Source organism: Podarcis bocagei (genome assembly GCF_964188305.1).
Source record: "Podarcis bocagei genome assembly, chromosome: 13".
Taxonomy (NCBI): domain Eukaryota; kingdom Metazoa; phylum Chordata; class Lepidosauria; order Squamata; family Lacertidae; genus Podarcis; species Podarcis bocagei.
The window spans coordinates 17,801,280-17,826,240 of record NC_138138.1 but is presented as its reverse complement, the minus strand read 5'-3'; the positions used below and the strand labels follow the sequence as shown (position 1 = coordinate 17,826,240).

The 24,961-nt window shown below is 45.7% G+C and overlaps 1 protein-coding gene and 2 long non-coding RNA genes across 3 annotated transcripts in view; 2 read left to right on the top strand and 1 right to left on the bottom strand.

Moving 5' to 3' along the window:
• Positions 1-1,816: 1,816 nt before the first annotated feature.
• On the top strand, positions 1,817-23,480 carry JOSD2 (Josephin domain containing 2). Its single transcript, XM_081166953.1, has 5 exons — positions 1,817-1,969; positions 4,122-4,306; positions 7,719-7,844; positions 9,516-9,710; positions 21,962-23,480. Exons 2-5 carry the CDS (start codon positions 4,167-4,169, stop codon positions 22,062-22,064), a joined length of 564 nt encoding a protein of 187 aa, XP_081023079.1. The 5' UTR covers positions 1,817-1,969; positions 4,122-4,166; the 3' UTR covers positions 22,065-23,480.
• The window catches only part of LOC308571427, a 43,077-nt gene continuing 25,966 nt past the window's right edge, over positions 7,851-24,961 (bottom strand). The window contains exon 3 of the long non-coding RNA XR_014001421.1: positions 7,851-8,093. This is a non-coding gene — a long non-coding RNA (uncharacterized lncRNA). The remainder of the gene's footprint in view (positions 8,094-24,961) is intronic.
• LOC308571432 lies at positions 11,675-21,955 on the top strand. The gene is made up of 3 exons (XR_014001427.1): positions 11,675-14,285; positions 14,320-15,272; positions 20,436-21,955. It is a non-coding gene; the product is annotated as an uncharacterized lncRNA (long non-coding RNA).

Below are 24,961 nucleotides of genomic sequence, written 5' to 3'. Positions count from 1 at the left end.
AAGTACTATGGAGATAATGGAGTTGTATTAAATATGGTCTATTGAAAAAAATATGCAGTTGAAAAGGTTAATAATAGGACCCACAGTGGGGAAGGTGGGAAGTCCAGAGGTTTGGAGGAATCTTTTTTATATATATAATTTTTATTAAGTTCTGTTTTGCATACATCCATATACATTTTCCATCCTTAATTTGAGCTACACCTAGGAATAAACAGTTACATAAGAAAAGAGATAAAGAAAAAATTGCATAGCCACTAAATATCTTTCCCACCACCTGTTCCTCATATTTATTATATTTAATTATCAAACCTTAAATATTCTAATCTTTTGGGTTCGCTTCCGTCCACCACCTCAATTTGAGTCAATTTTCCCTTTTCCCTAACTGCCTTCTTTAGATGTTTTCCACTTCTTGGTATTAGATTGTTTGGTTATAATAACTGTTTTTGTCTTTTGCAAAAATTAATCAAAGCATAATAAAGGTTTTATTTGAGAACAATGTTTTTCTAGATAAGTTTTTATAGCACTCCCATTCCTTAGTGAACTTTTGGCTTGTTTTGTTCCTAATTGTTACTGTCAGAGGCAGGGCCGGATTTAGGTTTGATGAGGCCCTAAGCTTCTGAAGGTAATGGGCTCTATATGTCCAGCTGTCCTTTGTCAACAACAAATTGACACTGTTTTTTGTGTTGAATATATGCTATAGGTATCTAAAGCTATTTTGCACATAACAAAATATGTATTTTATCAAAGTAATTGTTGGACTGTAATACAACTACAGTGGTACCTCTGGTTAAGAACTTAATTCGTTCTGGAGGTCTGTTCTTAACCTGAAACTGTTCTTAACATGAGGTACCACTTTAGTTAATGGGGCTTCACGTTGCCGCCGCGCATCCGGAGCACGATTTCTGTTCTCATCCTGAAGCAAAGTTCTTAACCTGAGGTACTGTTTCTGGGTTAGCAGAGTCTGTAACCTGAAGCGTCTGTAACCCAAGGTACTACTGTAAGAAGTATATTAATAGTGAAATAATTATTAAGCTCTAACTTAAAATATTTTATTCATAACAAACTTAATAATGCAAACCCACTGGCATTTGGCAGTAACAAAAGTTCCTTTAGAAACACAATTTACAAAGACTCCTAATTTTGCAGGGGGCCCCCAAGAGAGTGGGGCCCTAAGCTATAGCTTCTTTATCTTATACGTAAATCCGGAATCTTTAAATGTGGATTTATATGGTCGTATTAAATCAAATAAAAATTATTTCAAACCTCCCCCCGTTTTATTGTTTTTAAACAAACACAATAACCATTAAGCACTGATCCACCACATAGCTGTCAACGTTTTCCTTTTTTAAAGGGAAATTCCCTTATTCCGAATAGGATTCCTTGCAAGAAAAGGGAAAAGTTGACAGCTAAGATCCAGCAGCGCACCTGACGGCTTGCACTATCCACTGTCTCTACAGACATGCACCTGCGCAAGCTATTTCCAAATGAGGAATTTGCAAGGTAAATTAAAAGGTTCTCGCAACCCTCCGGCGCAGAAGCCCTGCCCTTCTGCCCCTGACCGAGCGTTGACTCTTTCTCTTCACTCTCCTAGACTATATGATTATTTATTAATTTTATTTTTATTTTCACATTTGCTTGGCCTTATTGGCCATTCAACTGCATTGCCATCCCGTTGCCATAGCGCGCCTTGTGGCTTCTGCCTGTATCGCGCCTGCAGTTCGTCTCCGCCCACACGACGCTACGTCACCGGCGCAGATCTGGGGGAAAGAGAGGTTTCGCCGCGTTCCTTCCGGCCGGCGCCGCGAGGCATGCCGGGTGTTGAAGTCCCGCCGCCCTCGCCCGATGCTCGCCGGGAATGGTAGTTCGCCGCCCACGCCCTTTGCACTGTCAGCCTGGCCTTCAAAGGAAGCGGCTCCCGGGGATGGGCACGGGTCGGAGTTTTAGTTGCTGGAGTCCCAGCTTCGCGAGGGTAAGATGCTTTATTGTTATTATTATTGTTATTTTTCTCCTCCTGGGAAGTCTGGGTATTGTTGGCCAGGCTATTAAGCTGGCTGGGGAAGGGGATTTAACAACAACAACAACAACAGGGGAGGGTTTCTTTTAAGACTGGGGGCTTTACGATTAACTAAAACAACTGCGCTTTAGAGCATGTACAGAGTGCTGCCAGCCTGCCAGGGAAGGATCAGCAGCACCCCCCAGTGCAGCAACCTATTAAATTGCGATTAGGGAAAGTTTTCTAGCGAAAAGGAAAGGACTGTGAGCTGTAAGCTCTCTCTCTCTCTGGTTTTTTTAAAAATATATACAAAAGTAATATGGTTGTATCTATGATTGGGATTAGGAAAAATTTCCTGGTGAAATAGAAGACTGTGAGCCGCCAGCTGTCATGTAGGCCGCTAGACTTTTTAATAATATGTTTATAATTGCTTTTGGAAACACACTTTGGGCATGGGGAATTACCAGTAACTCTCCTGTCCAGGCGGTTTGATGTTGTTTGTTTGTTTTATTCGTTTAGTTAGCTAAAAATCTATACGCTGCTTGCTTTCAAAGAAAAACAGCAGCCCTCAAAGTGCTTTGCAAGAAGATCAGGCGATAAAATCCAGGCGCTTTGAAACGTAAAGAAGTTAAAATGCTAAAACAGGTCCGAATTATCTCAACTTCCTATTTATTTACTAAATTTGGATGCCGTCCTTCGTTCGTAGATCTCAGGTCGGTTTACAGCATAAAAATACAGGGTGGAAACACAAAACACACAACGAAATGAACCAATATACCTCCCTTCCCCATGCTAGTCTTCACTCAGAGTAGGACCACTGGAATTAAAAGGCAGGTGTAACTTGGGGGTTCCTTAGTTTCTGTGGATCTGCTTTCTCAGTTTTAATGCAGCAGCCCTGTATACCATGTATAGTGGTAGCTACTGTATTTTAGGGGACCTTTTTAAAAAGCCAGTACAGTTGTGACATGAATTGGCACTGCTTTGCTGGCATTACCTTGCTTGCCCGGGGAACTTAGCTAGTGAGGACTGGTTTGGGCAATTATAGTTTTAGCAAATTGCAGTAGAGCTCTTCTGTTCCTGTTAAAACAAAATAAAGCAGGGTGGAAGGGGGAAAACGGTTTTGATCTTTAAACGTTAAGTGCCTTTAGTCTGCAATCCTAACACTATTTACCCAGGAGTATTGAATTCAATACGACTTACATCAGAGTAGACAGAGTTCTGCTGTATATTGTGGAGGAATGACTGTTTTAGACCTAATGGTTCAAAACGCTTTCGGTGAAGTCAGTTTTAATGCTGCAGCTACATTAGTTGCGTGAATTTTATGTGAATTTTGATCGTAACGATTGTATCATGTATTATATTTTGTTGTATGTTATTTAGTTGTCCGCTGTCCTGTGACTGCTGCATTGAAGGGCAGTATAAAAATACATCAATAAATAATAAATTTCACCAATAAATGCATCTTGGTGGTGATTTCTTTAAGCACTCTTTTTTTTTTACTGCTCTAGTGGCTAAAATATTTGATTTCTGTGTGGTTTAGTAATATGCGTTTTGATTCGTTCTCTTCCATCTCTTAGACTTTAGGAGTATTCATTTTTGTGGGGGCATGTTATTTGTTGAATTCAGATACTGCATTTCTGCCATGGAAGTTCACATTTGTCGTTATGCACTCGTGGCTTCTGTGGTGTTGTTGATGATGGTCGAAGTCTCAGCAGTGATTGGTTGGGACTTCCCTGATGCTGGAGTCGGGTGGGAGCAGGCAGGAGAGTCTCTGACTGCCATTGGCTGAGCTGCTGTGATGCAAGAGAGGGGGTGTGGCAGGTAGGAATGCCTTGGAGATGAGTAGAAGAGAAGGCAGGTGACTTGAGAAGGTGTTAGGCCTAGGGCAACTTAAAAGAGGTTCAGAGTAGGTAAAGGGGTAGCCGAGAAGACCAAAGTAAGCCGCTTGAGAGGGTAAGGGAAATGATGAGACAGAACGGGCAAAGAGGAAAGGGGCCAATGTGAGAAAGGCCAGGGAACACATAGTTGATGTGAAACTACCAGCCAGGCAGTAGCTCACTAATGCAATTGCATTGATTTGCCTGCCTTCTCTGTCTTCTGTGATTTCATCATTGGACTTTCTTTGCAGGGCTGATCTCTTGCAGGAAGAACCTCTTGGACCTGTGTAGATGTGATGTCCGGGTCCGGGCGAAACGAAGCTCCTGGGGTTTACCATGAGCGGCAGCGGCTGGAGCTGTGTGCCGTCCATGCCCTCAACAACGTCTTGCAGGAACGAATTTTCACGCAAGAGGCGGCGGATGAGATCTGCAAGAAGTGAGTGGCTGGAACGTCTTGTGCTTTCGCCTCTCACTAATACCTCTGTATCTGCTTTCAAGATTCCCATAGGAGACTTTTCTCTGCATGCAGGATCCTTTTATCAATGCCCTAACAGCCTTTCAGCTCTGTAAATGGCTTATTACAGTCGCCTTTTAAAATTCCCCGACAGTCAATGGTTTTTTCAAGGAGGGAGGGGGAGAGGAAGGCGAAGGCTGTATCTCCTTCATATTTCCTGCTGTGCCCCCCAAATCTGGCAGCCTTGAGGATTGATTAGCACCTCCAGGCTGGCTGCTGGAGAACCCCATAGACAGCCCCCACAGTACCATGAAATGCATGTGAGCAGTGTTAGAAACTCAGATATATAAGCTACATGCCAAACAGCTCTTTAAACCAAAGTTACAGTTGCCATAATGGAATGTCTCATTGCCGTTTTGGGGCAAGACAGCTCTAAAGTCTTATTTTTCAAATGATGGACTGACTGTGGTTGATTCTCAGTTATAGATCTGGCTAGATCAGATGACAACCTTGAGCTAGGTTAAGAGCTTTGAGAACTTAAAGAAGAAAAGTATCTTGATGCAGGGACAGTCCACACACACACACACACACACACACACACACACACACTCACATATATATATATATATAAGGTAAAGGGACCCCTGACCATTAGGTCCAGTCGTGACCGACTCTGGGGTTGCGGCGCTCAACTCGCTTCATTGGCCAAGGGAGCCGGCATACAGCTTCCGGGTCATGTGGCCAGCATGACCAAGCCACTTCTGGCGAACCAGAGCAGTGCACGGAAACACCGTTTACCTTCCCACCGGAGCGGTACCTATTTATCTACTTGCACTTTGATGTGCTTTCGAACTGCTAGGTTGGCAGGAGCAGGGACCAAGCAACGGGAGCTCACCCCGTCGTGGGGATTCGAACCGCTGACCTTCTAATCAGCAAGTCCTAGGCTCTGTGGTTTAACCCACAGCGCCACCCGTGTCCCTATATATATATATATATAGGCTGATTCCAACCTCTTTCTTGATGGTAACTGCTCCTGCCCAGGCTGCCCAGAAAAAGCATTTTGGTTCCAGAAATTCATTCCTTGTGCGGATAAAAAACAACTGATGGAATTCTACAGGATGGGGCATTAGTGGGTGAAAGAAACAGTCCCAATCCAATGATCCCCAGGTATGCGCCTCTAGATGGTGGACGTGTCAGGCATCATCCTGGCTCCGAGGCATCTTCTCCAAGGGAAAAGTGGTCGAAAGCCATGGCTAATTTTGAACACTGCGTGTGAGGTTTGGCATAACTTGTGCTTAACTAGCTTTCAGTGAATCATCTTTAAAACACAGTTCTGCATCGGCACATGGTGGCGCATCACCCCTTCCGCTTGGCATGGACCTGCCAGTGCGCCTTTAAATTCAGGAGCGCTGCACTAGGGCAGGGCACTAATTCTGCATGCCTGTCACCGAAGTGATGGTCCACCTGTCTCCTTGACAGTTGATCGATGGACTGGGCAACTCCCAAGGTGTTTTGCGGGAGATGCTGTTTCCTTTAGTCACTTAAATCCACTGGTCATCGCGGTACTTTAATTAGCCCAGTGCAGATATATATCTTGCACTCGGCAGCCACTCCAGCGGATGGAACAGGTGTAAAGTCAGCATCTGAAATACTGCTTCTTTTGCCGTATAGATCTGTTGATTGATTGTTCATTTTTATACAACGTTGTTTGGGGCAAGCACTTCTCCCTGGGGTATAATATTTCTCTGGAAAAGCAGAGGAGGCAGTTGAATAGAAAGAAGTACACATCCTTTATTCTCGATATATTTTGAGGGTGACTCTCTCTGGGGACAAGTTTCTACAAACTTGAAATGGGCAGAAAGAGAACAGGATGTGTGAAACGCACATATTTTATTCGGCACAAACTTAGGAGAAGCAAAAATCTTCAGGTTGATAATAAATGAGTAAATTTGCAGGATGATAAAAAAGAAATAACAACAGCTACATAATAACATCATTGGGTTGGTGCTTTTACAGAATAGAAGAAAGAAAGGACTATCTCTTGGAGAATACAATATAGCATCTGACAGAGGAAGATGGAAATGGGGCTGGGGGAGTTTGCAATGCAATTCAGTAATGATGTACAGTGGTACCTGGGGTTAAGTATTTAATTCGTTCCGGAGATCCGTACTTAATCTGAAACTGTTCTTAACCTGAAGCACCACTTTAGCTAATGGGGCCTCCTGCTGCCGCCGCACCGCCGGAGTACGATTTCTGTTCTCATCCTGAAGCAAAGCTCTTAACCCGAGGTACTATTTCTGGGTTAGTGGAGTCTGTAACCTGAAGCGTATGTAACCCGAGGTACCACTGTACTTAGGTTAAATCATACATACGGACTAAGGGGTTGTGCTGACCACAGAAGGTGGGTATTGAGGAGAGACAACATGATGTGGTTAAAGCCCTAAATGCCCTCAGCCCTGTATACGTGAAGGAGCATCTCCACCCCCATCGCTCAACCCAGACACTAAGGTTCAGCTTCTAAGGCCTTCTGGCGGTTCCCTCACTGAGATAAGTGAAGTTACAGGGAACCAGGCAGAGGGCCTTTGTTGTAGTGGCATCTGTCCGGTCCTGCCATCAGACGTTAAGGAGTTGAGTAATTACAGTGGTACCTCGGGTTACATACGCTTCAGGTTACACACTCCGCTAACCCAGAAATAGTACCTCGGTTTAAGAACTTTGCTTCAGGATGAGAACAGAAATCGTGTGGCAGCAGCGGGAGGTCCCATTAGCTAAAGTGGTGCTTCAGGTTAAGAACAGTTTCAGGTTAAGAACAGACCTCCAGAACGAATTAAGTACGTAACCAGAGGTACCACTGTACAGTGGTACCTCAGCATGCGAACGGGATCCGTTCTGGAGTCCCGTTTGCATCCCAAATGGAACGTAAGACGCGTGTGCACGGGTCACATTTCGCCGCTTCTGCGCATGTGCGTGGCGTCATTTTGACCGTCTGCGCATGCGCGAGCGGTGAAACCTGGAAGTAACGTGCTCTGTTACTTCTGGGTCGCCATGGAGCACAACCCAAAAGCGCTCAACCTGAAGCGTATTTATCCCGAGGTATGACTGTATATAACATTTAGGAAACATCTGAAGGCAACATTTAGGAAACATCTGAAGGGCTGTAGGGAAGCTTTTGAGGTTTAATGTTTTACTATGTTTTTATATATGCTGGCAGCCGCTCAGAGCAGGTGGGGCGACCCAGTCAGATGGGTGGGGTACACATTAATAATAATTCAAAACAGTAATTCTCGGATTGGGGTCCTACACTAATCCCAAGAATTTCCCTGTGCCTTATTCTTTCACTGGTGTCCAGCCGTCTGATTCTTACAGTAAGTCCCTCCTTCCTTCCCTCCAACAGGCTGGCCCCAGATGCCAGGTGGAACCCCCACCGCAGCTTTCTGGGAACCGGGAACTATGATGTCAACGTCATCATGGCAGCTCTTCAGAGTGTGGGTCTAGAAGCCATCTGGTGGGACAAACGGAGGTGAGGAGAGCAGCAACCTTTGCCTGGTGTTGTGTATCTGCTTCCCCTGGCGCAGGCGACTTTGCAGGCTCCCCATCATCTCCCGGCTTGCCATTGCTACGGTGGCCGACTTGCCACGCTCCTGTCCTTCTCCCTCCCATCGGCAGATCTTCTTCCACCTTCCTCCTTTAGCTTCTTTCTTTATTATGTTTAAGGGATGCCTTTCTGCCAAATTGCTGGGGGCCATGGCTGCCAATCTAAGGTGCAATTCTATTATATGAAAGGAAAACAGAATGAGAAGCGAAGGGAGAGGCGGGGGAAAGGGAACTAAGCAGAGTTGCATAGCATCTTCAGGTCTAATAACCGGATGGAGTGGCCACTGCAGTGAGAGCGTTTGGAGATAAAGAGGGCAGCCAATTGGCGTCTAATCCCAGCTGAGCTCATGGAGGGGCTCTTGCTGGCTCAAGGCGGCAGGAAGTGTCCCTGTTTCACCTCCCCATGTTACCTGTGCGCATGGAGATGAATTGCAAGCACCCGAGGTAAGTTGGTCTGCGCTGCAATGTTGAGTAAGGAAGACCAAAGTCTCATGGAACTAGAGGCAGCCGCTGAAATCTCCCACCATTTGCTCTTTTGATATGATTGCAGTCCCCATAGGTCAGGCATGTCCAACAGGCCAATCACAATCTACCGGTTGATTGCGGGGCATCCCTGGTCTTTCTCTCCACAAAAAGCTCAACAACTTTGGTCAATCCAAAGGGTAGATCACTGCCAGTTTTGTTATAGTGGGAGTAGATCGCAGTCTCTTGGGAGTTGGACATGCCTGCCATAGGGTGTTTTTGTTGTTTCCTCCTACTGTGAATTGCTCCCCTTTAAAAATTTGGACCTGGAATTTTGGAGAAAGTGGAAGTGACTTTTATTTTGCTCCCAGATACTCTCCTCCTTTCCCAAGGATTGACTGTGTTGAGACCAGGGTGGATTTAAAAAAAATAAAAAATCAGATTTTTAAAATTTAAATCGGATTTTTAAAATAAAATGCTTTTGGAGGAAAAATCTTTCTAAAGATCGTTTTGTATTTAAGTTACATTATAGTCCAAAGGCTATTCATCAGGAAATAAGGACATGTTTAAGTTTTTCATGTGTGCTAAAACTCCGTCTAAGTTTTTTTCTTTTCTTTTAAATTGTTTAACCACATCAGTTAACAAACAGGGATACATGTGCTATAATGTTACTGTTTTAGTTAAATAAATTGTTTACATTGTTATTCAGGAAATGATTAGTTTACTCCTTCCAATAAAGTACGGCAGAAAAGTTGTCCATATATAAACAGTTAACTTATTAAACCTCACAATAATTTTGTAATTATTGGTCTGTGTATTTCTAATAGTATAACCAACTCAGTAATTTTTTATATAACTGTAAAAACAACTCTGAAAATTCATTATTCCAAAACTGAAACCTGGTTGTAAATATTAAGATTATACCAGCAAGAATTAGTCTTTCTGTAAAAAAGAAAGAAAGAAAGATTTAAATCAAGTCTTACTAATGATTTAAATGAAATCCACCCTGGTTGAGACCTGCTTTAGCTTCCTAACAGCTCGACACCATTGAGTTTCTACGAGTCACTTGAGAAATCTGTGTGTCTCTCTAGAATCATATCCTCTTTGACAAGTCTCATCTCCCTTTGTGCCTTAGGCCCCTAGAGCAGCTCTCCCTGGAAGGGGTTCTTGGCTTCATCATCAACGTCCCATCCAACGTGTGTCTGGGCTTCCTGTCCCTCCCAGTGAGGCGCCGCCACTGGATCGCCGTGCGCCAGCTTGACGGCACCTACTACAACCTTGACTCCAAGCTGAAGGGTCCGGCTCCAATCGGTGGTGAATCTGACCTCAGGTACTGCTCCTGTGGCTGGTTTGGGGACGACTACTGTGTAGTCCCAGGGACGCGGGTGGCACTGTGGGTTAAACCACAAAGCCTAGGACTTGCTGATCAGAAGGTTGGCGGTTTGAATCCCTGCAACGGGGTGAGCTCCCGTTGCTCGGTCCCTGCTCCTGCCAACCTAGCAGTTCGAAAGCAAGTCAAAGTGCAAGTAGATAAATAGGTACTGCTCCAGCGGGAAGGTAAACGGCGTTTCCGTGCGCTGCTCTGGTTTGCCAGAAGCGGCTTAGTCATGCTGGCCACATGACCTGGAAGCTGTATGCCGGCTCCCTCGGCCAAATTAGCAAGATGAGTGCCGCAACCCCAGAGTCAGTCACGACTGGACCTAATGGTCAGGGGTCCCATTACCTTTACTGTGTAGTCCCAGTGATTTATTTTTAAATACTTTATATCCTGCCTCCATTATCCTCCTCGCGCCCCAAAGCAAATCAGAGTTGGCTTGCACCAAAGCAGATTGTGCAGTGGAATAGAATTTATAGTGTGAGAAAGAAGACCTCAAAGCTCATTTTGCTGATTTAAAGGAATCCACTGCCATAGCATTCCTGCTAGATGGCTATTCGGCAATAAATAAGAAATACATTATAACCTTACTGCAAAACCAAACACCACCAGTTTTGCAGGTAAACGTTGCTTAAATAACAAGAGCATCAGAAAACTCAGTTCAAAGACTTCTGGGATAGTCTTGTCTTCTCTTTGCCAGGCGTCTAGAAGAGTATGAAGTGTTGGGTCCTGACAAGCTTTCCTTGGAAAGTTATTCATAGAATCACAGAATTGTAGAGTTGGAAAGGGACCCCAAGAGTCATGTAGTCAAACCCCCTGCAATGCAGGGAACTTGGCTAAAGCCTCCATGGCAGATGCCCAACTAACCTATGCTTAAAAACCACCAACAAAGGAGAGTCCATAGGTTGGTGCTCTTATCAAAAAAGCCTGGCTTCTAGTAGCTGTTCATGGTATGTCATTCGGCAGTGGGAGAGAGCAAAGGTGGAGATGGAGATGGGTATACAGGAGGAGGAGTCTGAAGATACACGGGTCCCAAGAATACTCGAGGTGGCAAAAAGAAGTTTGTGCAGTTTTAATCTCGCCACTGCCAACGTGTAAAGGAGCGTCTCCACCCCCGTTCTGCCAGGACACTGAAGTCCAGCTCCAAGGGCCTTCTGGCAGTTCCCTCACTGCGAGAAGTTACAGGGAACCAGGCAGAGGGCCTTCTTGGTAGCGGCACCCGCCCTGTGGAACGCCCTCCCATCAGATGTCAAGGAAATAAACAACTACAGCGGACGCTCGGGTTGCGAACATGATCCATGCGGGATGCACGTTCGCAACCCACAGCATTCGCAACCCGCGTCTGCTTTTGTGCGGGTTGCGATTTTGTGCTTCTGTGCATGCGCAAAGTGTGATTTAGCGCTTCTGCGCATGCACGACCACTAAAACCCAGAAGTAACCCGTTCCGGTAATTCCGGGTTTCGACGGTCCGCAACCTAAAAAAACGCAACCTGAAGTGGCTGTAACCCGAGGTATGACTGTATCTGACTTTTAGAAAACATCTGAAGGCAGCCCTGTTTAGGGAAGTTTTTAATGTTTGATGTTTTATCGTGCTTTTAATCTTCTGCTGGGAGCCACCCAGAGTGGCTGGGGAAGCCCAGCCAGATGGGCGAGGTAGAAATAATACATTATATAATAAATTTATCATTACTATTATGGTTTTGTTACTCTGAGCTGACAGCACGAGAGACGTATTTGAGAGAGATACATTTGGGAGATGTTACTGCCACCACCCCTGTATCCCCCCCCCCCATTCCTGAGCTCAGAGGAAACTGACGTTGTTCTCTGGACATCTTTGGGATTCACAAAGACACGAGCCAAACAGCCCACTCACTGCCTTTTGAGTTAGCCCACTCACTGCCAAGTTCACTTCAAGCAGCTGTGCAAGGATAAATGTAATGCTTTATTCAGAAGGTTGCAGGTGTTCCCCCTCCCACACACACTTGTGCGGGATTTAGGTTCTGGGCTCCCGCACGCATAAGTGAAATTGCATAAAGTGGGGAACCACCCCACTTCAATAGGGAGGGCGTGTGGGGAGGTGAGAGAGAGAGAAAGAGACTCATATACGCCGCTGCAGCTGTTGCCTGGAAGTCGCTCGAGGTCACTGACCAGCCTGTCCCGAGTCTTCCCATATTGAGGGCCGCTGCCCGGCACACCTTCCCCTGCTCATTTCTGAGCAGCAGCCCTGAGCAAGAGAGGACCAATTAATTTATTAATTACGTGGTGACCTATGTAAACATGGTTGCTTGCAAGTGGAGTGTATAACATAAGCTTAAGAACCCTTTGCTGATAAAATACAGGCTTAACAGTATATGGTGTACAATCATACCTTGGGTTACAGCCGCTTCAGGTTGCGTTTTATTGGGTCGTGGACCACCAAAACCCGGAGGTACCGGAACAGGTTACTTCTGGGTTTCAGCGGTCACGCATGCGCAGAAGCGCTGAATCGCAACCTGCGCATGCGCAGATGCGGGTTGCGAGTGCTGCGGGTTGTGAACGTGCATCCCGCACGGATCACGTTCACAACCCGAGTGTCCACTGCATTTGGGAATTGGGAGTACAGAATAAAAAATGGCAAAGCCAGCTTGCCTCACGCTAATACCAACCATTAGAGTCACACACCTCACTAGGAGATTTCATCCAGGCATGCATGGCTTCTGCCGTTTATGATGCTTCAGCCAAATTGGATTTGTTAGACCCAGGTCAAAAACCAGTTTGAAAAAATAAATAAATCAAAAACTGCCTGGATACAGAAGGGTAGATTTTCTGTCAGCTTGTTGGGTCCCGGGAACATATTACACCAGCTCTGGAGGGTTATGTCCTGGAATATGTGCTCTGTGGATTTCTGCACAGTCACTGTGACCTTGATGCAGTCTTGCATCAGACACACAGGTGGCAAGATGAACTGATTCAATGAAACATCTTCCTCGATGAAGACTGCGCCCAGAATCCTGAGCAAAAAGCCATTTTAAAATGAGGCTGAAAAGTAGGGTTCCTTTGCAGGATGGGTAGGCAGAAGCCAGCCCCGAGGTACTTTGCAAAGTCTTGCTCTGGAAAGCAGTCAGGTCTCTTCCACTCCCCATTTGCGTATCTGTCTGATGATACCCTTTGCCTGATAGGTTATACTGGGGAAATGGACCAGAGGGACCATAATGTTGCCCCATTTTTCTATTTGCAACTACTGATGCTGCAGAAGAGGTGCTTCTGTTTCTGCCACTGATGAGAGGCAATGCCTGAAACCAGCTCAGAATAGCTTAGGGCCAGAGTATCTGAAGAATGCTCCACCTCCATCATTCAGCCAGGACACGGAGGTCCAGCTCTGAGGGCCTTCTGGTGGTTCTCTCATTGCGAGATGTGAAGCTACAGGGAACCAGGCAGAGGGCCTTCTTGGTAGTGGCACCTGCCCTGTGGAATGCCCAACTGACTGACTTTTAGAAGACATCTGAAGACAGCCCTACTCCCGTTCAGGAAAGTTTTTAATGGCTTTTTTGAAGTTTTAATGAAGTTTTTTTGTTGGGTGCCACCCAGAGTGGTTGGGGCAACCCTGTCAGATGGGCAATATATGATGATGATGATGATGATGATGATGATGATGAACCACCTTCTCCTGTAGGAACTTGCCCTTTCCCTGAGGTCCTGAGGCTGTTTTCCAGGTTCCAGGGAGGATAGATGGGTGGTCACTGGAGATAAATTGTCTTCATGGTAGTGCCCCAGCTTAGGGGATATTCTTTCCAGCGAGTCTTTTGGCAACCATCCTTCCAGTTTGCAGACACCGTGTTAAAACTCAGGCTGCTAAAGAGTTCTGAGGGTGAAGTCCTTTTGCGTCGTTACTTGTGAGCAGCACCAGCTGAGCACAGTGTTACTCGCTTCCGAGTAAGGGGCAGGCTAGCATATGGATTCCAGTTGCTCATGAGGAAATAGCAGCAGCCCTGGAGTGCTTTGTTTCACAAGGTGATGCATGGATGTGTCACAGAGCAGGCATTTACTCTTCTCGGACAGCAGGTAATTGCTTTAAAGGTGGCATTTGCCACCCACGATTTTTATACGTATTAAAAATGGTAAAGAAAAGAAATCTGATGGAGTGGGAGCCCTTGGCTTTTCAAGAGGATGTCAGTCCAGCAGCGACTTAAAAACAATTTCGTTCTGCTGAACTTTTGACAGGTAATAATAATGTGATAAGTCGTTTGTTTCCTACCTGTTACAATCACAGGCAGTTGGCTTGCACCAAATAAGTTACCTTGCACCAAGACTTTGAGATTAGACCACTGAAGAAGCCCGGAAAACTAGCTTGGGAGTATGCTACCTGCAAGCCCCAGTTAAAGGGCCCTATTGGGGGTGAACAGTGGCCTTTGGATTACTTGGACTGCCAGGGCGAAACAGGTGCAAAACGCCGACACCCTGTCTCTATCTACAACTCTACTAGTATCTCTCGGTATTGTGAATACCACCAAACTTACCTTTTGTTGGTATGTTCATGAACTTATTCAAAAGGCTGAGTTAAGCATTTGAAAAATCTATTCAAAAGGCTGAGTTAAGCATTTGAAAAATCTATTGAAACCAGACATTATAAGTTCATTTTAGGCTGGGTAGTTCGCAAGTCTTTGTGGCTTCGTTTAATGTTTTCTCAGAAGGTTGATAAAGTGTGTATCATTATTGTTCTGTGTATATTAATTGCCAATGTGTTGCGTGAGTCGCACTACTTCTATCAGCAGTACAGGTTGCATTTTTCTATCATTATTGCACCAAATAAGAGCATTGGTCTATGTAACTAAGTACAGTGGTGCCTCCGGTTGCGCGTGGGATCTGTTCTGGAGCTCTAGTTGGATCCCGAGGAATTTGCAACCGGAGGTGCCTGTTCTGCACATGCGCATGTGCAGTAGAGCGCTTCTGCGCATGCGCGCCTGGCGAAACCTGGAAAAATACTTCTGGGTTTGCTGCGTGCATAACCCGAAGAATACGCAACCAGAGGTGTGCGTATCCAGAGGTACCACTGTATCGTCTACACCAGCAATGGGGACACCGTGACCCTCCAGAATGTTGGACTTCAATTCCCATCAACCCAGTTGTCTGGAATCATGGGAGTTGTAGTCCAGCAACAATCTGGAGGGCTACAGGTTCCCCCTTCCCGGCCTCCACTGACCACCAGAAGCTCTCCAGGATTTCAGAGAGAGATCTCTTCCAGTACTTACCTGGCTATTCTGGGAATTGAACCTAAAAGCCCTTCTGCAAGCAGCACATGTGTTCTGTCACTAGGCTGTGGCGCTGCTGGCTCTGTTGCTGTGTGTTCCACTTTCAGAATGTATGTGACTGACTTTGGCTTGTAAGTTGCGTGGAAAACCTGATGGTGCAAAGGCAAGTCATTAAAGAGGAACTAAATTGAGAAAACCAGACCGACTTCTTGTAGCCAGAGATCGTGCAGGCAGTTTTTTTTTTCATTCTTTCATCGGGTTCATGAAATAAGAGTGTTAAAATTGAGGTGTGCATGTTCAGTTTCTGTTAATTGATTTTGTGAGAACTTGCAGATTCTGGCTTCACACAATTAACTCAAGGCAGTGTCAATTTACCTTGGCAGAAAGCCAAGGTCTGCTTGACCTAGAAACAACTTACTCTGATTGGTTAACGACCAGCACTCAACTCTGTTATCTAGGAATGCTAGCACAGTTTGGTGTTAGGTGTGTTAGGAGTTAGAAGTGCTGTGTATGGTTATGAGAGAGAGAAAGAAAGAAAGGATTTATTTTGCTTTGTTTTGTATGCAGAAACTCTGCTGGTTTTATTTTTTCCTTTTAATAAATCCTGTAAATAGTTATTCTGAGTCTAGCTGACTAGTCATTACCACCTCAACTAGCTTCTTCGCTGTGCAGGAAAACTCTGCTACGTTTGGGCTAAAGCCAGTAGGGCTATGCCTGACACTTCAAAGTTCCATGAGGTTATGGGCATTGTGCTGCCAGCCTGAGTTGTGGTGGTGTCAGCATCAACGGTGTTGGTTCCAGTAGTCCCAGAAGTTGTTGTTCCTGTCGGTGCAGCAGATGGACACTGGCTGGTTCCTGACTGTTGTGAGCTGGTGACGCAGTGGACACAAGGACAACAACTGCAGCGTGAGTGCTGGGTGCTGTGGTTCCTGTTTTCTCTCTCGGTGGTCGTGAGTAGCTGGTTCCGGGTTCCAAGGACATCGCTCTCAAGATGGCCTCACAACCAGTTCAGATGGCTTTTGAGCGTCTGAATGACTCCAATTACTTGCTGTGGTCGGAACGCATGCAGGCAGTGCTGCAGAGGGATCGTCTCTGGCAAGTGGTGAGTAAGTTTCCTACGAAGCCTGATGATGAAGACCTCGATAAAGACCAAAGAGCAAGGGCCACAATTGTCTTGGGGCTGGAAGATTCCCAGTTGCCGTATGTGAGGGGAATCAAGACAGCTAGAGGTGTGTGGCAAGCACTTAAAGAACTCCATGTGCGTGAGACAGCGGTTTCCAAGCTGTTCATTCGCAAGGCGTTGTACAAGGCAATGTTACAGCCTGGGGTTACAATGCAGGAACACCTACACAGTTTACAGTTAAAGTTTTCTGCGCTACTTGAAAGAGACTGTGCGTTAGACCAGCAGGAGAAGGTGGCTATTATTTTGAGTTCTCTCCCGGAAAGCTGGGATAATTTAGTTTTGTCTCTAGAAGGCATACAGGAGCGTGATTTATCAGTCAGTTACGTTACTGGGCGTTTGATTGAAGAATGGCAGAAGAGGCAAGAAAGGTCGTTGGCTGCAGAGACTTTTACTGGCGGGCGGTTTGGAAGGAGTTCTCATGCCGTGCCAGAGGTGAAGCAAAAGCAGCGTACTGGTGAGGAGTCAGCGTTTGCTGTTAGGCGTTGTTTCCGATGTGGGTCTTCAGCGCATCTAAAACGACAATGTCCGGAGTTGGTCAAGTCTCAGTTGCCGGTGCAGGAGCAGAGACGAGATCAGCAGCAGCAGCAGCGTAAAAAGAAATTCTTCAAACAAAAACAGTCGGCTCAGCTGGTGACCGCCAAGGTCAAGATTGCTGATGAGAAACAAGCGGTCTGGGTGGTCGATTCGGGAGCGTCTTGGCACATCATAAATTCAGATGAATTGTTTGTTTCCAAGAACTCAGCACAGCGCAGCCAGGTGGCTCTAGCAGACGGAAGTACTTCCGAAGTGATTTCGGGGGGTGCAGTTTTTGTTCCTTGTCTTCGCGAATGCCTGCAAAATGTACTTTGTGTGCCTTCATTAAGGAGCAATCTGATGTCTGTAGATTGTTTGCTAAAAGCTGGGTTTAAAGTGTATTTTGAAGGAGACAGTTGCATTATTAAGAAGGCTGGTGAGATTTTAGGCACTGCTAAGTCAGAGGGAGGCTTGTTTTGGCTTAAAGCAGGATCTCAAGTTGCAGCAGTAGTCAGTAAATCTCAGCCTGCAGTGAATAACAAAGCTATACATGACAACTGTGTGCACTTATTGCATAGGAAAATGGGGCATGCTTGCTGGAAAAGTGTACTAAAAATGTCTGAATTGGCTGATGGGGGTAATTTAAAGAGTTGTAACAAGTACCTAGATTGTAATGTTTGTAAAAAGGTTAAAACCCACAGAGTCTCTTACCCCAGAAGTGACAGAGTTAGTGAGTCACCGCTACAGCTGGTTCACATGGACGTAATTGGTCCATTTGCTGTAAGAAGGGGTGGAGCGCGCTTTTCATTAACAATTGTGGATGACGCCACGCGTTACTCTTGGGTTTTTCCCATGAAGAATAAGGGTGACGTGTTCACTAAGTTTAAAGGCTGGGTGGCATCTGTGGAAAGATTTCTGTCCATTAAACTCAAAAGGATTCAGACGGACAGAGGTGGCGAATTTATGTCAAATGCCTTTAGAGATTGGTTACAAAAGCGTGGCATTGGGCATAGAAAAACAAACGTTTTTTCCCCAGAGGAGAATGGCGTTGCAGAGCGAAAAAACAGATCTTTACAAGATATGATGTTTGCCATGCTTGATGATGCTGATTTACCCATGTCTTATTGGGGGGAGAGCATGCTCACCGCGTGTTATCTCCAAAATAGGCTCTTCCATCAAACAATAGGTACAACCCCGTACTTTAAATTGTTTCAGAAAAAACCTAAAATTGACCATTTGCATGTGTTTGGATCAAAAGCCTGGGTATTAATTCCGAAACAAATGAGAAAGAAGGGAGATCCTAAGACCAAACAGTTAGTGTTTGTGGGTTACCAGGAGCTGGGAAAAGGTTTCCGCTTTGCTGAAGGGACAAATGGCATTGTGATCTCCAGGAATGCCAGTTTTTGTGAACATAGTGGCTGGGAGAGACTACATGCCAATACTGAGGTTTGGTTTGAACCTTCCCAGGAGCTTCATGACTCTGAAGGTAGACACAGAGAATCAGAGTCTGAGGGGCAGGAAAGTTCAGATAAGAGCTCTCAAGAAAGTGGAATTAGCCAGAGACCAGTTTCTAAGCAACAAAAGAGAGGTCGTAGTTCTGAGGAGGAAAGTGGGTCAGAAGAAAAATTTTCTCCCAGAAGATCTAAAAGACAAAACAAAGGAGTGCCTCCGGTGCGTTTTTCTCCTGATACTGCAAATGTGTTTAGTGTAATTGCAGAACCCAAGAGTTTTCAGGAGGTGTTAAAGTTACCAAAAGAGGAGGCAAAGCTCTGGAAACAGGCAATGGAGGAAGAGATGTCCTCTCTGAATGAGCACAAGGTTTTTACACCAGTAGCAGCGCCTGAGGGGGCAAAGATTGTAGGCTGCAGGTGGGTGTACAAACTTAAACCTCTGGTGACAGGAGAGTACAAATACAAAGCTCGTCTAGTGGCTCAAGGATATTCTCAGAGGCCTGGAAAAGATTATGACGAGACTTTTTCCCCTACTGCTAAGGGGGACAGTGTAAGGCTGATTTTAACGCTTGGAGCAAAGAGAAAACTCCTGTTAAACCATTTTGATATCCAGACTGCATATTTACATGCATCAATATCAGAAGACCTGTATCTAGCCGAACCGCCTGGTTATGAGACAGGTTCCAATAGAGTGTTGAAATTAAACAAAGCTCTATATGGTCTCAAACAGGCTGCAAGATCTTGGAACAAATGTTTCCATGAGGCTTTAGTGTCATTTGGTTTCAAGCAGAGTACAGCTGACAATTGTGTTTATGTACGTGGTACAGGCAGTGATCAAGAGTTTTGTCTGATTTATGTAGATGATGTATTGTATGCCTGTAAAACAGATAAACAAACTAAAAGGTTTGCCAAGCAATTGTCCAGTAAGTTCAAAGTAAAGGACTTAGGCCCGGTTAGGACATATCTAGGGTTGGAAGTGTGCTGGGCCCAAGATGGCAGCTGCCTAGTTAGTCAGCAGAACAAAGTTAAACAACTACTGACTACATACAGGATGCAGGATTGCAAAGGGGCAGCGGTGCCTATGGATCCAGGTTTCATAAAAACACTTCATATAGATGAGAGTCCTGAATTTGAACATCCTGATGTATATCACTCTGTAATTGGAAGTTTATTGTATCTAGCACAGTGGTCCAGACCTGATATTAGCTATGCAGTAGGCATATTAAGTAGATTGGTCTCAAAACCCACACTAAATGCCTGGAAAGGGGTAAAACAAGTTCTGAGATACCTCAAACAGACAATTGGCTATATGTTACAATTAAATTCTTCCGAGGACGAAATGTTGAGTTGCTACTGTGATAGTGACTGGGGAAATTTGCCAGATAGAAAATCTGTCACAGGACTAGTCATAATGGTCGGTGGAGCTTTAATCAGCTGGCGGTCACGCAAGCAAGACGTTGTAAGTGTGTCATCAACGGAATCAGAGTATGCCGCATTGAGTGAATTGTGCAATGAGGTGATTTATTTCAAGCATTTGTTAGCAGATTTAAATGTGAATTGTGGAGAACCAGTACAAGTTTACATTGATAATCAGGCTTGTATAACCTTAAGTAAAACAGAGGGTTTCAAATCGCGTTCCAAACATATCTCTGTAAAATACCAAAATGTACGTTGCTGTGTACAAGACAATATAATCACCTGTACTTATGTATCAAGTGAAGAAAATGTAGCAGATGTATTAACTAAACCATTGGCAAAGATAAAGAACAAGCAAATGTGCAAGGGTTTAGGTTTGCTGGAAAAATAATCTCCTACATAGGTGTTTTTTGATGTTAATTGTCCAGCAGAATCTGTGAGGGGGTGTTCAGTTTCTGTTAATTGATTTTGTGAGAACTTGCAGATTCTGGCTTCACACAATTAACTCAAGGCAGTGTCAATTTACTCTTGGCAGAAAGCCAAGGTCTGCTTGACCTAGAAACAACTTACTCTGATTGGTTAACGACCAGCACTCAACTCTGTTATCTAGGAATGCTAGCACAGTTTGGTGTTAGGTGTGTTAGGAGTTAGAAGTGCTGTGTATGGTTATGAGAGAGAGAAAGAAAGAAAGGATTTATTTTGCTTTGTTTTGTATGCAGAAACTCTGCTGGTTTTATTTTTTCCTTTTAATAAATCCTGTAAATAGTTATTCTGAGTCTAGCTGACTAGTCATTACCACCTCAACTAGCTTCTTCGCTGTGCAGGAAAACTCTGCTACGTTTGGGCTAAAGCCAGTAGGGCTATGCCTGACACTTCAAAGTTCCATGAGTGCACTGAGCAAAAGGGTCATTGCAGGATCAACCAAGCTAACCACGTGAGGAGGCACAAGATGGTAGGAACATGGAGAACGCAGCCTGCTCATCTGGGGGTGTGAGACATGAATGTCATCCATAATCTAAACAGCTGCTACAGCATCAAAGCATATAACCTCTTGCCCTCAAAAGCCACGGTAAGCCAGCTACTCCCCAGAGACGCTGTAGTGCCTTTTGGCCTTTGATAAAGACCAGCCCAGTAACTCTCCTGGAATTTTGTTCCTCCTCTTGAAACACTACACCCCACTTGGAAGTCTTACTAGTGCCAGGCAAAATGAGCAATTTCCTTCTGGTGTGAGCTGGCAGCAAGGCAAGGGTGAAGTTTGGTAAACAGCCACGGCTATTTTGTGCTGCGACGGTTAGGCAACTGGAATTCTGTCAATGGGTGTTTGGAGCTCGCTTTGAGAGACCCTGTGAGATCCTGTTTGGGGAAGGACTTTGACCACATGCCTTCTGTGCAGCAAATCCCAGAATATTCAATTGCTGGTGTCTCCAGCATTCGCCCCCTGCACAAAAACCCCAAATTGCTACTGCTAGTCAAGAGTAATAATAAATTATTAATCAATCAATCAATTAATTAATTATTATTTATACCCCACCAATCTGGCTGGGTTTCTTCAGCTACTCTGGGCAGCACCCAACAGAATACAGTGGTACCTCGGGTTACATACGCTTCAGGTTACAGACTCCGTTAACCCAGAAATAGTACCTCGGGTTAAGAACTTTGCTTCAGGATGAGAACAAAAATCATGCTCTGGCGGCGCAGTGGCAGTGGGAGGCCCCATTAGCTAAAGTGGTGCTTCAGGTTAAGAACAGTTTCAGGTTAAGAATGGACCTCCAGAATGAATTAAGTACTTAACCTGAGGTACCGCTGTATTAAAAACACAATAAAACAAACATTGAAAACTTCCCTAAACAGGGCTGTCTTCAGATGTCTTAGAAGGCTTGTGCCTTTTAGAAATCAGATACAGTCAAACCTCTTCTTACGTCCGCCTCCGCTCGCGTCCATTTCGCCTAACATCCGCGGCAAACCCGGAAGTAACTAGCAGGTTTGCCGCCATTCGCGCATGTGCAGGAGTGTCAATCGTCGTTCGCGCATGCACAGAAGCGGGCAATTGCTGCCTGTGCACAACGGCGCCCCTCCCAGCAACCCGTTTCGACTTCTAGATGGGCCTCCAGAACGGATTGTGGTCGTGAGTAGAGGTTCCATCACAGTTGTTTGTTTCCTTGACATCTGATAGGAGGGCATTCCACAGGGCGGATGCCACTACCGAGAAGGCCCTCTGCCTGGTTCCCTGTAATCTCACTTCTCACAGCGGGGGAACCACCAGAAGGCCCTCGGAGCTGGACCTCAGTGTCCTGGCTGAACGATGGGGGTGGAGACGCTCCTTCAGGTATAGACAGTACTGAGCTAGAGAGACCAATGGCAGTTTTCTACATTCCTGTCTGTGACCTCTTCTTCCTTCCCTCTTCTTCACCACAGGGTGTTCCTGCAGGAAATACTGTCCCAGGGCCCTTGCGAGCTGCTGCTGGTCGTGCCCCATGAGTCGAGCGAAGCTGGGAACTGGCTGAGCACGGTCAGGTGACCCCTGGCGCCTATGGATCCACGTTGGGGCCTGCCCTGAAGCACGCTGCCCCACCCTGTTGTGCTGGCTGCTGCATGCGTTGTGGGGGAGGAAGAAGCTGCACGTCCTCCCGTTTCTACACTGCCAGTCTGGGAGTGACAGTACGAGATCCGTCCTCCTCCCCTCTCCAGGAAATAGGAGTCCCCAGCTTCCCCCTTGCTTTTTAAAGACTTGGCCTGTCCTGGGACAGTGTGGAATAAAGGATGCAGTGCCCAAATGGTGGCAGGTCTCCTGGTGCGACCAGTTAAGACCTGTGAGATGAGTCATGCTATGTCTTCCAACAGCGACCAGCCAGATCTTTGAAGGGTGTGTGTGTGTGTGTATATGTGTCTAGCTTTACAGGCAGGCTATGATGGTTCTGTCCAACCCTTGTGCGTTTCCTGGCATGTGGCAGTCAACGATATAAATGTGTCTGACTACCCGGTTCTGCTTCCGGCCACTATGGCATAGCAGACCTCTCTTCTCTGCTTATACGTGATCCCTTTCGTGAAAAGCCATTTCTGCTAGTGCATCGCAGTGAGTTCCTTGGGCTAAGCGAGGACTTCCTTTGCCTTTTGCCTTAAATCTGCTGCCTCTTCATTTTGGGGCGAGGTGCTGGGTGCCTCCAAAGGGATGATATTGGGAGGGGCAATTTGCGGGACATCTCGTTTTCTTTTTTCCTGCAGAAGGCCGTAGGAATGATATATGGGGTTAAGAACTCTCGAGTGGCTGTCTTGACGAGTGAAGTGGGAAAAAGAGGGAGAAAAGGAGTGTGAAAGTGCAATTTTGCTAGCACGTCCGGGGAACCGGGGTGAAGTTGGCTAGAGGAATTATTGGGCTGGAGTCGCAGATTGGCTTGCACAGAGATGCAAGGCTGCAAGCGCTTAACTCCTGGGCCCGTAATTGCTGGCTAACATAAATTCAACCAGGAAGCTTCTCCCAAAAATGTTAGGTGTTGGGGAAAATCTGTCTGTTGGATTTCTACCTGTTCCAAAGCACAGGTTGGATTGGGGTAGGGGGAAGAGGTAGGTTTTTGTTTTTGTGGGTGGAGGGAGTCTTCTTAAAGGAAAAGGTGTGTTTCTCATCCTCCAGGAGGAAAATTGCAAAGGGGTACATGGCGTCCCTTGCAGTAGGTCAGAAATGAGTGGGAGCTGCGCAGCTTTTCCGCAGCGGTCAGGAAGTGAGGCTAGTACCTTGCCCAGCTCTCTCTCCCCCCCCCCCACGTAATAATCCTTCCAGTCTTTATGCTTTGTTTAGCAACGTGTGCTGTACTTTTCCTGACAAGGAAAATATCCCCCCTCTTCCAAAACACAAGAACCTTTTTAAGTTCTCGGAAACCGAAAAAGAAGGAAAAACCAAATGATGCAAAACCAATAAAACGTGTGCTGGAGTTCGTGATTGTTCCGCGTGGAATGTATTTTTCTTCTTCCCTGGAATGGGCGGAGGGAGTCACACCTGCTTGCATAGGGAGAGTCAGCCTCTTGTTTTGGAAGAGTCACTGTGACTGTGTCGGGGAATGCATGAGTGGAGTGGGAAAGGTTGCCTATTGCAGGTAAGAAACCAGTTCTGTGTTGCTAATTATATTAGTGAGTGAGTGTTTGTGTGTCCCCACCGCTTCACAGATGAAAACAGAGACACACTTTTCGTATGCTGGTGTTAGCCCTCTTTTTTCATCAAAGTATATTTATTTATTCATGTATGTTTAGGGTTGCCATATTTCAAACAGTGAAAATCCAGACAGAAAAGTTGTTCTTTTTCTTTTTGGGGGGCGCAAAATCACTTTAAAAAATGCCATTTTTGAGCTATTTTTATGGATAAATGGCAAGATCGTCACTGCAGACATGGGCTGCCAAAATCCGGACGTATGACAACCCTATGTATCTTTATTAAAATATCTATATCACTCTTCCTCTAAGGACGTCAGGCCAGTTTTCAATACAAAAACACAAAAATGCTTAAATATAAAAAAACCCCACACCCGCATTTTAAAAAGACCATTGATTGTTCAATTAGCCAAATGTCTAGAAGAAGAAGAATGTTTTTGCTTGGTGCCTAAATATATGTAATGAAGGTGCCGGCCATGCCTCCCTGGGGAGACGATTTCACAAGCAGGGAGCCACCACAGAAAAGGCCCGTTCTCCAGACCTGTTGCGGAAGAGGCACACGAGGAAGGGCCTCAGGTGATGATCGTGGGGTCCTGGTCGCTACCATTGGCTTAGCCCGTTCCTGCCCCCCCTTACCTATTGCATTTGTTTATTAAACTGAAGAGCTACTATACAGAAGAGGTCAAAGGCTGGGTCTCTGCTTTTCCAGTAGACAAAGCTAGGGTCACATTCATGCCATGCATTTAAAGCACTGTGATATCTCTTTATAAACAGTCATGGCTTCTCCTGAAGGATTGTGGGAGCTGTAGTTTGTTAAGGATGCTGAGAGTTGTTGGGTGGCCCCTATTCCTCTTCTAGAGCTTTGATTCCCAGAGAAGAGGAATTGATTGTTATACCACCCTGGAATTTGGAGCTCTGCCAGGGGAATAAGGGTCACCCAACAACTCTTAAAGGGTAAAGGTAAAGGTAAAGGGACCCCTGACCATTAGGTCCAGTCGCAGATGACTCTGGGGTTGCGGCGCTCATCTTGTTTTACTGGCTGAGGGAGCCGGCGTACAGCTTCTGGGTCATGTGGCCAGCATGACTAAGCTGCTTCTGGCAAAGCAAAGCAGCGCATGGAAATGCCGTTTACCTTCCTGCCAGAAGGTAAACTTATCTACTTGCACATTGTGCTTTTGAACTGCTAGGTTGGCAGGAGCAGGGACCGAGCAACGGGAGCTCACCCCGTCACGGGGATTCGAACCGCTGACCTTCCGACCGGCAAGTCCTAGCCTC

What these genes read in the sequence shown, in the direction of transcription:
- JOSD2 (XM_081166953.1), top strand. Translation starts at nt 4,167, where the DNA reads ATGTCCGGGTCCGGGCGAAACGAAGCTCCTGGGGTTTACCATGAGCGG. An exon ending in GCGGATGAGATCTGCAAGAA is followed by an intron (nt 4,307 to 7,718) that starts GTGAGTGGCTGG and finishes TCCCTCCAACAG; the next exon opens with GCTGGCCCCAGATGCCAGGT. An exon ending in GGTGGTGAATCTGACCTCAG is followed by an intron (nt 9,711 to 21,961) that starts GTACTGCTCCTG and finishes TCTTCACCACAG; the next exon opens with GGTGTTCCTGCAGGAAATAC.